Source organism: Phyllostomus discolor, chromosome 5, assembly GCF_004126475.2.
Source record: "Phyllostomus discolor isolate MPI-MPIP mPhyDis1 chromosome 5, mPhyDis1.pri.v3, whole genome shotgun sequence".
Lineage (NCBI taxonomy): Eukaryota > Metazoa > Chordata > Mammalia > Chiroptera > Phyllostomidae > Phyllostomus > Phyllostomus discolor.
Genome location: NC_040907.2, coordinates 135,388,453 through 135,402,342, shown reverse-complemented (window position 1 = coordinate 135,402,342; position 13,890 = coordinate 135,388,453). Strand labels below are relative to the sequence as shown.

At 40.4% G+C, this 13,890-nt stretch overlaps 1 protein-coding gene across 10 annotated transcripts in view; it reads right to left on the bottom strand.

Annotated features, from left to right (window-relative positions):
• FAM13C (family with sequence similarity 13 member C) overlaps window positions 1-13,890 on the bottom strand; it is a 126,985-nt gene that overhangs the window by 43,866 nt on the left and 69,229 nt on the right. For all 10 annotated transcript variants that reach the window (XM_036026935.1, XM_036026934.1, XM_028511972.2 and 7 more), the window contains one exon: window positions 9,103-9,166. In XM_036026935.1, coding sequence (XP_035882828.1) covers window positions 9,103-9,166 — 64 coding nt within the window. The remainder of the gene's footprint in view (window positions 1-9,102; window positions 9,167-13,890) is intronic.

The following is a 13,890-nucleotide window of genomic DNA, read 5'->3' as shown; positions in this document are numbered from 1 at the left end:
ACTGTCATCTGGCTATGCAGGAAAGAAAAGGCAAACCCAGGGAAAGGGGAAGTAGCTCTGTAATCATGTCTGACTTGGTGACTTTTAGTGCATGAATGTGTTTTCCCTACAGAGAAATAAAGGGCAATACATCCCTGTCACCCTACTGCTACCTCAATCCAGCCCTTCTCTTACTAGGACTTCCGCTCCCTGTGAGGCTATCCCCAGCCCATCCCTTGAGGCCAGTCTGCTACTACTGCTTTTCCAGGTTTACATGCAAAGTCTCCTTGAATGGTCTGTGAGATCTGCAGGAAAAAATGAGCAAAGGTTGATGGGCCTTCTAAAGAACAAGTACCTCTGCTTCCCTAAGTCTCCCATCTAGTTATGAAAGAAGCCAGAGAACAGTCCATAAAACCAAGGTGTGGTTTTCAGAAAGCTAATTTTTCTCCTTTACATAATGGAAAATATGCTGCTTGTTTTAGAAAATACTCCACTCATTTTCTTTCCTCTACAATTACCAGGTCCCACTTTAGTTGGGTTGGAATGGAGAACACCCACACAGGCTGATGGTTAAATGCTATTTTCGGGTGCCTTGGTCTGCAGTTCACCAGTTGCAGAACAGGAACAGCTAACTTAATTTCTATGAAGAGGTTTCATGGCCATCTCCCACCACTTTATCTATCCAAGAACTGTATATAAATTATCTGTGGTGATATGAAGCACACTCATATTGGAAATCTACTCAAATCTGGGGATACAACTCAATCCCTGGACCTCCCCGTTTCTACTTACCACTCTTCTTCCCCAAGTTTTCATATTTCCTATGCATATTCTACACACACATACACACACCCTTTCTATCTTCTCCTGCCCCTACCTCCCCATGCTGAATTCAGCTGTAGTTGCTTCACGGTCAAATTGCCATCCAATTCTTGAGGCAGTTCTGATTACATTATCTAAAGAAGGCCCCCCAATTTCTGTGTTACTACCCTGTTTATTTCCTTCCTAATGCTCATGATAATATATAATTTTTATTTGTCTACTTGTTTATTGGCTCTTTCCAGCTCCAGAAGGGCTGGAACCATGCCTCCATTGTTCACTGCTGGATCTAGCACAATGAGTAGAACAGGAGGCAACCCACAAAGAGACTGCCATTGTATATTAGTTTTGTTTTCCTGGACCCTTTAGGCAGCACTTGGGAGGCCCTTCTGAGTATCAAAATTCAAGCCCTCTCTGCTGCCCTGGTTCAGAAGTAATAAAACACTTATATATCACTGGAGAGTTTGTTAAAGATATGAACTCCCAGACAGGAGTCACCCCAGATATTCGGATTCTGTGGTCTGGGGCAGAGTCATGTACATGCAGGACATCCAAGGTCCACACCTTGAGAAATATTTCCCTATTTCCTATAGCCTTGGTCCACTCTAAATGTCCCCTTGCTTGCCTGCTTAGCTCCATCTTTCCCAGGGATGAAAGCTTTCCCCTGACCCCCAACTCTCTGACATCCTCATTAGCCTCCTATGCCATCTCTGGAGTTGCTCATGCCCCAGCATGCTTTGCAGCTACTTGTAACTGAAAGATGACACCCCCAACTCAGCCCTTCCCAGGTTCCTTTGCATGGGATGGTCTCACAATACTCAAAGGAGAAACTCAGTGTAAAAGAACAAGCTATTCACTTCAAAAAGCCCTCTGCTGACAAGAAGATCTAGGCCCTAGTTGGGTGCTAGTAGCACTCAAACAAAAACAATACCACCACAACACACTATAACCAAACCAAATTTCCTTCCAGGCAGATGATTTCAAGATCACTTCCCCCTGGGAAGGGGGAATCCTGTACTTAATTGTACCTCATTATAATATCTTCATTGTGTTCACTTTATTAAATAAACAATTAAACAAGGTGTCCAAGAGAGATAGCAGTTTCATTAACTCATTTTAATTCAGGACTTTGAGAATTTCTAGATATAACCTTTATTTTCTAAAAATAGAATATCTCATTTTCCACTCATAGAATGGGTTTCAATTGTTTCTCTTTTGAGTTTCTAGTACTTAAAACTATCTGAAAGCACAGGTATTAAGATGGACAAACACCCAATAAATTATTTTTTTCCAGAATATCAATTATATCTAACAGGCTAAGTGTGCAAATTTAGTCCATGTTGTAGCCCATATAGTCATTATGTGTGCCAACTTCAGTTCCAGTTCTTTTTAGTGCTGAAAAATACTCTGCTTAAAAACTACATTTAATAAAATGCATGTACAATAGAGGACCTACTAGGGCTTTTAATCCCAAGTCTATCACTGACTCATTTTGTGTCTGTGGGCAAATCATCCAATTATACCGGCCTGTAGGCCCTTTATTTTTTTCTCATGAAACTACTTTAATTTCAAGCCTTGACTGGTGTAGACTCAGTTTATTCTGCAAAGAGGAAGGTCACTGGTTTGAGTCCGGGTCAGGGCACTTGCCTGGGATGCGGGGTCTGTCCCTCGTTGGGGTGCATGTGGGAAGTAACTGATCGATGCTTCTCTCTCACGTAGATGTTTCTTTCCCTCTCTTTCTCCTTCCCTGCCCCTTTATGTGATAATAAATAAATTAAATCTTTAAAAAGGATACTACTTTAATTTTTAAAATTGGATGAATATTGGAAATTAATAAATAACCCACTGGAAATAATAAAATCATGTGTCATATGAAATAAATGACTTACCTATGCTTTTAAAAATGGCAGGTCATACTGGAAAGCATTAGCCATTTCCTCAAGTACTAATATTTTGTTAGAAAACAAGAAAATTAAGCTTTTGCCTGACCTAAAATCTGAGTGTTATAGCCCTAAGAAATCCAACAATGTTATAAAAAGAGTAAAAGACACCAACACTGGCCAGACCAGGCTCTCAGGTATTGGGCTGATGTGTAGCATTCACTGTAAATCCCTGAGACGCGGGGGTGACAAATACAGTTCTGTAGCCCCCACAGCCCACTCTAGCACTAAAACTGGAGCTGGGTATGCATTTGCTTCTCAACAAATACTGTTGAAAGAAAAAATCACGCCTTAGATAAAAACAGCCAAACATCACAGTTTTCAGGCAAAATTTTGGTAATAGTAGGACCAGAAGAAATATTTTTTAAAAGTTGGTAGGGGTGAGGGGAGCAGAATATATTATAAAACCTATCAGCTTTCTCTTTTGACAAGTGAGAATACATGGGAAAATACACATAAAAATTTTTAAAGATTTTATTTATTTATTGTTAGAGAGGGAGAGAGGGAGAGAGGGAGAGAGAGAGAGAGAGAGAATCAATGTGTGGTTGCCTCTCACATGGCCCCCACTGGGGACCTGGCCTGCAACCCAGGCACGTGCCATGACTGGGAATCGAACCTGTGATGCTTTGGTTCGCAGCCCACACTCAATCCACTGAGTTATGCCAGCCAGGGCCACATAAAATTTTTAAGAACATTTCCTAAATTAAAGACTTGTTAGTACACATTAGCCTCATGGAAAACTCACTACATGGTTCTTATTTTTCTCCTTTAACTACAACACAGGCTGATACCGGGGAGCCACCCAACTCCATAAAGCTCCTTCCAGCCTTCCATGAGAGGACAGGAAGTTAGTAGCATGAAGAAGATTAAACAAAAAAGTGAGAAACCAGGAAAAGAACTGAGATGCCATACAAGACAGAGCAGGGACCACTGGAGCAAAGCTGCAATGGAGTGTGGAAGCTGGGAAAGGCTGGGAGTCAAAAGGCAAATACAAGTAGGACAGCACTGGTAAGTCTTACCACAACTTCTCTGCCGGCCCAATACCTCTCAACTTTCTCCAAGTTAATTCTCAGACAGGGAAGAATAGAGGCAGCTGCTGGCATGGCTTATGTCTCCTCTGCCAATACCACCCTAAGGATCCCCTGGACAGTGAGGGCTACAGACCTGATTCTCCTGAAAACAAAAAGCCAGACTGGATATTTGCCTCTGAAAGACAGGCCAGAATAAACATGCCCTGGAAACAGCTCAGAGTTTCTTTGCTGTGCAGTTCATCCAACTGAGAATTAAAACCAGGGTTCACACCATCATCATATTGGCCAAAGGATGTCCTCACTGACAGTGACAAGAAAACTTGGCTAAAACTAAATGAATCATAGGACATCATTACAGCTTCCAGCTGAGTAAGAAATACTGGTAGGGAGGCAAGGTCACATTGTCTCAGTACAGAAAACCGCACCAGAAGAATGCCAGATGGCATCCTGCAGTGGTCCAGCACACAGGAAAATTACCTTAGATACTTTGCTTCCAGAGACCAATATTATTATGCAGCCAGCATCCATTCATCCATCTTTTGATAACAGCACTCCCAGATCCAAAGTAGGAAGTGTGGTCTACATCTAGCCAATCTAGTCAAACCCCAACCTCATAATGACTGGGTCAAGAAAGGGCCACATGCCCCAAGCCAGATAAATGAGGCTCATACATGGAATTTTTCAGAACTAGGAAGGATTTCCATTTTGTGGTAGGCAGAATACTAAAGATAGCCCCCAAGAATTCTATAGCCGGCTTATTCTATCACATTATTTGGTGCTGCTATGGAGGGTTTTTACACATGTAATTGAAATTCTAACTCAGTTGACCAAGGATACAAAGATGATTTGGGTGGGCCTGACCCACTCAGATAAACCCTTTAAAAGCAGAGGGTTTCTTTCAATTGGTGGAAACTGGACAACATGAGAGGGGTTTAGAGCACAGAAGGATTTAGTGTTGCTGGCTCAAAGATGAAGGGATCCATTTGAGGAAAGTTGCAAAATCCTCTAGAAACTGAGAGATGCCCCCAGCTGATGACCAACAAGGAAATGCGGATCACAGTCCTACATCTGCAAGAAAATAAATTCAGGCAACAACCTGAATGGGTTTGGATGTGGACTCTTCTCCAGAACTTCCAGATAACAGCCCATTGCAGCCAATGCCTTGATTTCAGTCTTGTGTGACCTTGAGCAGAGAATCCAATTGTGTCTACCCAAATTTATGACCTACATAACCATGAACCAATAAATGGGTGTTTTTAGCTTCTAAGCTTCTTGGTAATTTGTCACATGGTAATAGAAAAAGACTAACCATTGTTAACATAACAAAAATGGTTTGTGTGACTTTGATGTAACCTGGCAGCAAAGAAGGGTGGTCTGGAATGTGCATGTGTAAACAATGATGACTTCACTGTACTAGTCAGTAGGGGTGGCAGACACTGTTGAGTGAGCATGTGTACTATGTGGCTGTTGTATTCAAAACGAGTGAGTAGAGCAATAAATCTGCATCAAATTTTGCATTAAGTTTGAACATTCCTCTGCAGAAACTATTTGGATGATTCAGAAGGCTTTTGGAGACAATGTAATGAGTGCAGTATGAATGAAAGTGCGGCACAAACACTTCAAAGATGGTCAAGAATCTGTTGAAAGTGATCCACATTCCGTGAGGCCTGCAACAAGCAGAACTCCTGAGGATGTTGACCTAAGTCCTTCTACAACTCAGATTTGGCATCCTGCAACTTCTGGCTTTTCCCAAAACTAAAATAACCTTTGAAAAAGAAAAGATTTCAGACAGTCAATGAGATTCAGGAAACTATGACAGGGCATCCAATGGTGATTCCAACAAAGGATTTTGCAGAATGTTTTGAACAGTGGAAGAGACTCTGGGAGAACTATGTGAGGCCCCAAGGTGCCTACTTTGAAGGGGATTGAGGCCTCATTGTCCTATGTACAATGTTTCTTGTATCTTCTTCAATAAATGTCTCTATTTTTCATATTAGGTGGTTGGATACTTTCTAGATAGACCTCATACACTGGGATTACGAGCTGTAAGAATAATCTGTCCCTAGAGAAGGGCTGACATAAAGATAAAGTCCTTAGAAGAAGGCAGAGTCAAGAGATGGAAAGAGATGGCTTCTATAAAACAAGTCTTTAATCCCTGAATCTAGCCATGCATGGAGCCTATTCCAATCCTAAAGTTTCAGCTGTGTGAATCAGCAAAATCCTATTATTATTAAATGCAGGTAAATTGACTTTCAGTGACATAGAAAAAAAAAAAACTCAGGCACATGAAAAAAAGAATCCTCAGTCCGTGCTGAACTAAGACCCAACCCCAACTGTATAGCCTGGGTTTGCATTTCAGTAGAAAAGTAGGGTTGCCTGTTCTATGGAAATAATACCATTCAGCACAACTTCTTGATCTACTGAGTACTTATTAATATATGGACATGGGGGAATAACCAAAACCAAGGATTAAGGTAGATGAGACACTAACATATCTCAAGTCTAGAATATTTTTCAATTATGATCCAGGAAACCCCAACAAATAAAGTTTTACTATATCTCACAGAGGCAGGGTCTGATAGCTCAGGTCAATGGCAGGACAGAGACTTAATCAGTTTTCCAGAAACCAACTCCTGTGGCATAGTCCCAGAGACACCAAAACTCAGATACAGGGTTCTAGTAAGATACCCAAGGTTAACAAGTGATACATTTACACAATGGAATACTATGCAGCAGAAAGAAAGAAGGAACTCCTACCCTTCACAGCAGCATGAATGGAACTGGAGAGCATTATGCTACATGAAATAAGCCAGGCAGTGAAAGACAAATACCATGTAATCTCACCTATAAGCAGAACCTAATCAACAAACCAACAAGAGAGCAAAATAGAAACGGAGACATGGACATAATGAACAACATGACAGTGACCTGAGGGAAGCGGGGAGGGGAATAATGGGGGAAAGAAGGAGAAGGGTCAAGTCAAGGAACATGTATAAAGGGCACATGGGCAAAGCCAAAGGGGGTAGGTTCCAGGGTAGAAAGTGGGAATGAGTGGGGTGGAGAGGCGTGGTGGGGTGAAAATGGAGACAACTGTACTTGAACAATAAAAAAATTACAATCACTAACAACTGATCATAATAGTGAAAAATTAGAAACACTATACAAGGGATTACAGCAAGGAGAATAAAAACTAAAAGTACATGCTGAATACATATAAATCTCACAAACATAACAATGAGTAAAGGAAAACAGACACAAAATAGTACATATAGTCTGTATCTAAAAATCTCAAAAATACAAAACAAATAAATGTATGTCAGTCTGAAGAAAAGTTATCCTCACATGGGAGCAGTGAGTGGAAGGAACTCCAAAAGGGTGCCTGGCATGGTGATAATGTTGTTCCTTGATCTGCTGGTTACATGCTTTGTGAGGATTCATCCAGTTGTACACTTAGAGTGTATGCACATCTACTTATTTTCTGTTTCATTAAAAATATCAAAGCAGAGCTTCTCACCTGTGTTTCATAGGACTCTGTTGCCTAAAGAAATATTATTATGGGGTTCTTCCATAAAAGAGTGGTATCCGTAAGTTTGGAAAGTGATGGAAAAGATGCATCACTTTTAGAATATATCACAGTTAGATATATTTCTACTATACAGGATGTCGCTATTGATGAGACTGAACACATTCACCTTCCTACATGGTTTTGGACCCACTTGTGCTGCCCTGTTCAAGATTTTCTAAGGTTTCCTCTGGCCCCCAAATTTTAGTCACAATAGACATGGCATGACAGGAGGTGGACCTGCACACACAATGTGCCCTGACTGGAACAAACCTGCTTTGAGCACACACTCACTATCATCAACCCGCCTGGATCAGCATCACCTCCTTTTCAGGGAAGAGTGCACTTTTAAAACACGGCACCACCTGCTGTTTCAGATCCTCGCCTCCCTTCAGTGCTCTGACACCCATGTAATCCCAGAGCGGCAAGCTGGCACATGTCATGTAATTTGCAAATTCAATATAGTGGAGAAATACAAAAAAACCTATTTTCAAATAGAGCTTTTTGCAACTATCAAGTAATCTCATGGGTTTCCAGCTCACAAACCAGAGTTTCTCCCAAGTATTTGAAACCTATCACAAGTTGCCTCTTAAAACTGCCTCATTTTTCTAGTCACTTACGTCAAAGCAAATCATCACTTGCTTAAAGACAGCACTTAGCTTGTTCACAGTGGGGCAAACATCTGCGTTCATTGATTCCAGCTCTTGTCTCTTTTCTTTTAAACTCTTTCCACTCTTGTTACCATGAGAGATTGTGGAATTTGAAGGCTGTCTCCATGCACAAAGAAATAATGAGCAGCGTTCTGTGTTATCTTGAAGACATTTTCTACAACTTCAGTTATTTAACTTGATTCAATCAGGCAGCTGGTTTACCTTTAGCTGCCTGATCGAATTCATTTCTGCCAAGTTCTACAGTTAAAAAAAATCACCTAAAGCTGGTTCATTGTCCCCTCTTTTTTTTTTTAATGGTGGAAGAGAGAGGGGAGATGCATCTTCAAATGACAAATAAACAATTTGCCTGAAGCCCATCATTTCTCTTCCTGGAATCTGAACATCAACTCTTCATTCTTTTTGCTGTGATCCTCATCAGATATACCACCCACTGCTCCTTAATTATACAATTAGGACAAGAAAAACTAGACAGTATTCCAAGCCAATGTCTCAAGCCAAGGCATTCGTAATAATGGAGATCCTAATTTCATTATATTGATTTCCAACAGAAGAATTAAATTATATATTTCAAAGAAAATCTAGAACAAGCTTATTAACATTATGATGCCCAGTTTGGTGGGAACCAGTTGGATTGGAAAACACAGCTTCAATGTCTGAAAGCACACTTAGAGCATAATGCAGACACCACCCTCCATCAGGCTCTGAGGATGAACAATAAGCATGATTATATTTGAGATGGCAAAAGCTGTTAGGAAAAGGGGAGAGGTGAAATCAAATTAAGAGAAAATTTTATAAATGTAACTGTCACAGTCATGGTTACACAATCCTGAAGCAAAATTGAAAAGAGTGTAATGAAGTGACTGCTGGACTTGGTTCAAATCCAAGACATAATGAGCAGTCTTGCAAATAATATTTTAAATGTATTTGCTCCAGAGTGATGAAAAACATTGCCCAAAGAACTAGAAGGAAAACAAGTTCACTTAAGAGCCAAAACACCTAAAGTTTTAATCAGAGAGAGATTTCTTAAGACTGGGAAAAAGAGAAATAAATTTCACGATTGGCTAACTCAAGTTCCTACAAGCAGCGATGATTGCACCTACCTCATTTAAGTCCTGCTGCGTTTCAAAGGCATCCTTTGGCAGAGTGGCAGCCCTCTGGTCTATTCTATAAAATACAAAGAAAATTATTTCAATTTAAAAGAAACCTTTCAACAATGCACATTTGAAGCTGGCGGTGACAGATCTGACTATACCCCTGTTAGAAAAATCCTCTCTGGTACCCCACTGCCCACAGAACAGAGTCCAGAATCCTCACAATGATCTGCAACACATCACAGTGTTTGGATTCTGCCGGCCTTCCTGGCCCCACCTCTTATCACTCTCACCCTTGCTCCCCATACTCCAGCTTCTCTGGCCTTCTCTCTGCTTCTTCCACACATAATGTTGGTTTCCTGTTCAAACTTTCACCCTTGCTGTGCCAGACAGCTCATCCCTCAGATCTCATAGAGCTGACTCTTGTTATCATGTAAGCTCGGCTCCTCTGTCACCTCCCAACAAGACCCTCCTGATCTTCCTAACTTCCTAGATGTAGCCCTCCCCTTCACTATCACACCTTAGATTTTCTTCTCAGCTTCTATCACTATATGATATTATGCTGTTTATTCGCATTTCCATATTAAATGTAAGCGCTAAGAAAACAGTGATTGTATGCATTTTCCATACTGCTAAATCCTCAGTGAAAATTCAATATTTTTTAATTCATTAAAAGTTTTTTCTAATGAGTGAATGTGATCTGATACAATTGTCATATAATGACACCATTTGTTCACTTAAGACAGCTTTTGGAAATTTCATCCTTTCTCTTAACTAACACAATAAATGTTATAGCAATTGCTGGGTAATATGGTGAAGCTGGCTCTTGCTACCATGTAGTTACCGATAGAAGAAAAAGAACTTAAAAATGGGCAAATCTACTCCAAATCAATTTTAGTTTAGCTTAGAAACAAAAAACTGAGTTCCGCAATTGGCAGATGCTTAGCTCCAAATCATGATTCGCCAAATGCTATGGTCCAATGGCATCTATTACATAACATCCAAGTTTTTCTGCAGTAGTTTTCAGGCTATTATATAATAAGCATATTGAATTATAGTTATTAACTGTATCAAAAGGCCTGCTATCTTAATGAATAAAACCTTTAGTTGGTGTTAAGTCATTTATAAAAAGATTTACTGTGAGGCATAATCATTTACAGTTAGTATTCCACCTCAATTTGAATTCTGAAGAAAATGTACATGTCCTCTGAATGGCCAACAAGATTAATGACTTCTAAAAGCCAGGACGCACATTTAGAAATACCACAACCTCACTTCAAAATATTCCTAAGAATGCAGTATTCTTTCAGTCCACAGACATTGCTAACTGTGCAAACAATTTATTTCTAACGAGAAAGGGAACGAGGTAAAGGTAAAAATTGTGAAGGTCATACTGATGTCTACCGTGTCTGCACAAGGCAGCACGTTCCTCCTGCATGTGATGGAAGACCAAGGGTCCCGACCATGAGCTCGTGGAGAGATTGCTCAAGTGAGAAAAGTGAACAAGTGAGGAAGAAGACCACTGGCACGGCTCCCTCTGCCCATCAGGTCCCTGAGCCACACTCATAGTGATTTCAGGGCTTCAGAAAATACCAAGTGGCTCTTTCCTGAAAAACAGGCAGACCCTCTTGGGGATAGGGATTAACCCATCCCATCTAGTATCATCTAAAACTCTGAATGGCTTATAATTTCTTTGTAACTTACAGTGGTTCTCAAATTGTGTTTCTATAGAGTTATGGTAAGAGCAGAAAAATGGAAGAGTGTTGATCTTTAATGGAAAGATATTTATGTTTTCAAGCAGAAATCTTTCTAGGGCTTTGGTGCCAGCAGATGGTAAAACAAATACACAAGCAGAAAACATTAATGGAAGAAAGCAGATATAGACTTGGTTAAAAATATAGTATGTATTACTGAGATGCACAGAATAGCCTGCAAGTAATATAATCACATGATCTTCCAGGAAAACTACTCATCATCTCCAAATAAATCTCCAAGTTTGAGAACTGTGGTCTAAGCATCAACTGCACTTTAATAATCATCCGAGTACCTCCTATGTGCCCGGTACATTGTCGGGGAGATAATGATCAATAAGCAGCATCTACGCCTTTAGGAGGCATACAATCTAGTGCAATCTTAAGCAGAGGATAAAACTAATTACAACCCAGCCTTGATGCTATCTCGGTAAGTCAAGGATCAGTGCACAAGAGCTGGTATTAGAATGCTGGAGAGGAACTCAGGAGGTAGAGACAGATCAGAGAGATGTTTTCAAGAATAAAAACAATCAGAAGGTCATGGATGTGGATTTAAAGTGTGACATGAAAGAGACAGAGTAATCAAAATTATTCCAAAGTTTGAGCCCTTGGGACAAGGAAAATGACACGTGGTTTTTCAAACAGATATATAAAAATATGTAATTTTGGTTAGGATAAGGAGGAGCAGGTATAAAGGGAGACAATTCATGAGTTTAGATTTAGATATTCGAAGATTGAGGTGTAGCTGAAATAGGGAATTGAAAATACCCACATATGGCTACCCCCAGGACAGGGCTCTCTGCAGTGTTTTCGACAGAGAGAGTGGTGACCATGACAGTGATGTCCAATGGTCCCAGGTTCTGCACCACTTGTTCCCGTATTGCGTGGCCAGAGCCTAGCAATGGTGCCTGCCACATGGTAAACGCTTAGTACACATCTTTTGGATGGGTGGATGAATGAAAAAACAGAAGGAACCAGACCCAAGAATGACTTTTCATCTACCACTTACTAGGGATGTGCACCCATGGCCAAGATACTAACATCTCTAAGCCTCGGTTTCCTCAACTACAAAGTGAAGATGATAATAGCAACTACTCATGGGATAATTCATCATGAGAAGGACAGTTCATGAATAATGCTTACTACTACTATTAGCTATAACACATGTATTCTATAATCATATAAAGTACCATAATAAGAATAATTAATTGTATATTCTATTAATAATAACTGAAGCCTATCAATAAATAACTGAAAGAGATAAAAGTTGGGACATTCTTACTCAGAGCCACTAAGCAAGTCACTGAGACTGGCCAGTTATGGGACAGAAGAAAGCAGAGCCATGAAAAAAATGGAGACACATCATTAAGGAGGTAAAAAGCTAAACAGGAGAGCACTCAAAATGCAGAAGAGAAAGAAATGATAAGAAAGAAGAGTCTCAGTTCACCAGCCCTTTCCACTCCTGTCTGGGACTGCTAGGCAGTTTACTTATATTACGTTGTTTTATTCTCGGTAAGTCTATGAGATTAGCCTTATAATACCCAGTTGACCTAATAGGGCAATTAGATAACTTCACATTCATTAAATACATTATTAAGCACCAACTCTATGTCAGGTTTTATTGCAGTATTGGGGAACAAAACAGCAAATCAAAGGCTCTGCCCTCTTGAGACTTACATCCTCGCAGAAGAAGTAGTGACCTAAGGAAATAAACCAGTGGTGTGTGGTGTACCAGATGCTAATACAGAGAAAAAGAAAGGCAAGAATAGCATACAGGAGGACAGTCCAGCTCACACTGCTAGAAAACCTCAGTCAACTGGAGACAATGAGAATGAAAGTGTAGAGATAAGAGATTACTGGATTGCAAACAATGAAGGTCTTGGCAGAAGAAGAAACAAACAAAAGCTTCTCACTAGAAAAGTTTAGCAATGAAAAGAAATGAAACAGTAGCTAGGTATCTCAAATTCCCTTCTTTTTAATATCTTTGAAGATACTGCTTGAATAATTTACAAACCTAGCTAGAAGCTAGCCTAAATACAAAAACTGGATCATACTCCCTCCAATTTTCTTTTCCCTCTTCACTCAAAACAATAGAAGACAGATAAAGCACGTCTTCTGGAGAGGACAATGATGAGCAGGGCAGTTAGGGCTTTCTGTCAGCTTCACTACAACCCCCGCCCCCTAGCCCAGGTCCAGGCAATGGGAAATGCAGTATGGACTCCCCAGGGCCCAATTTCGGCTCTCAGGACCGATCAGAATGCAATGCCTTCAAAGACCACCACCATCACCACCAGTATTATTACTGCCACCATTATCATCCCCACCAACACCACCAACACCCAAACAAACCGCAACCCCATCATCACCCCATTGCTGTCCATGGTGCCACCACATTACTGCTGCCACCAAATGGTAAAATTCAAAATAAAAGCACATCTCAACAGAGAAACACAAAACTTAACTGTTTGCTGATATTAAAAGGACTTCTTGCCAGATTGTGACTGCAAAATCATGGCTAGCTGACTGGAGAGCAACTTTGCTAAAAATATTTGGTGTTCCCACATTACTGGAACATGAAAGCATGTGCTGCGCCAGCCTGCAGGGTCATCCTGCAGTGGCCTTCCCCCGGGAGGCAGACTGGAACTCAAAATAACACAGCGAACAAAGAATGAAGACACTTTTCTTGGCCTAAGAATAATCTCCAACCACAGATGTGATCATTTGTGAAACAAGTATTTTTGTTGAGGATTTTTGATTTATACCAACATTTCAGCTTTCCATAATTAAATGAGCAGCGGGGCATGTTACCTAAGTTAGCAAAGAGCTTTCCAATCTGCCCAATTGCTCATGGAAGGCATGTGAGGGTTATCTGACACCTTCCTCTCCCTCAAACCCAACAATCAATTTGTTACCAAGTCCTTTAACTTCTTTTCCTTTTTAGTTTTTTATTGTATTTTTTCCATTATCATTTACCCTTCTTATATCTCCCACCAGTAATCATCACACTGCTGTTCAAGTCCACAAGTCCTTTTTCCTTTTTGCTCAA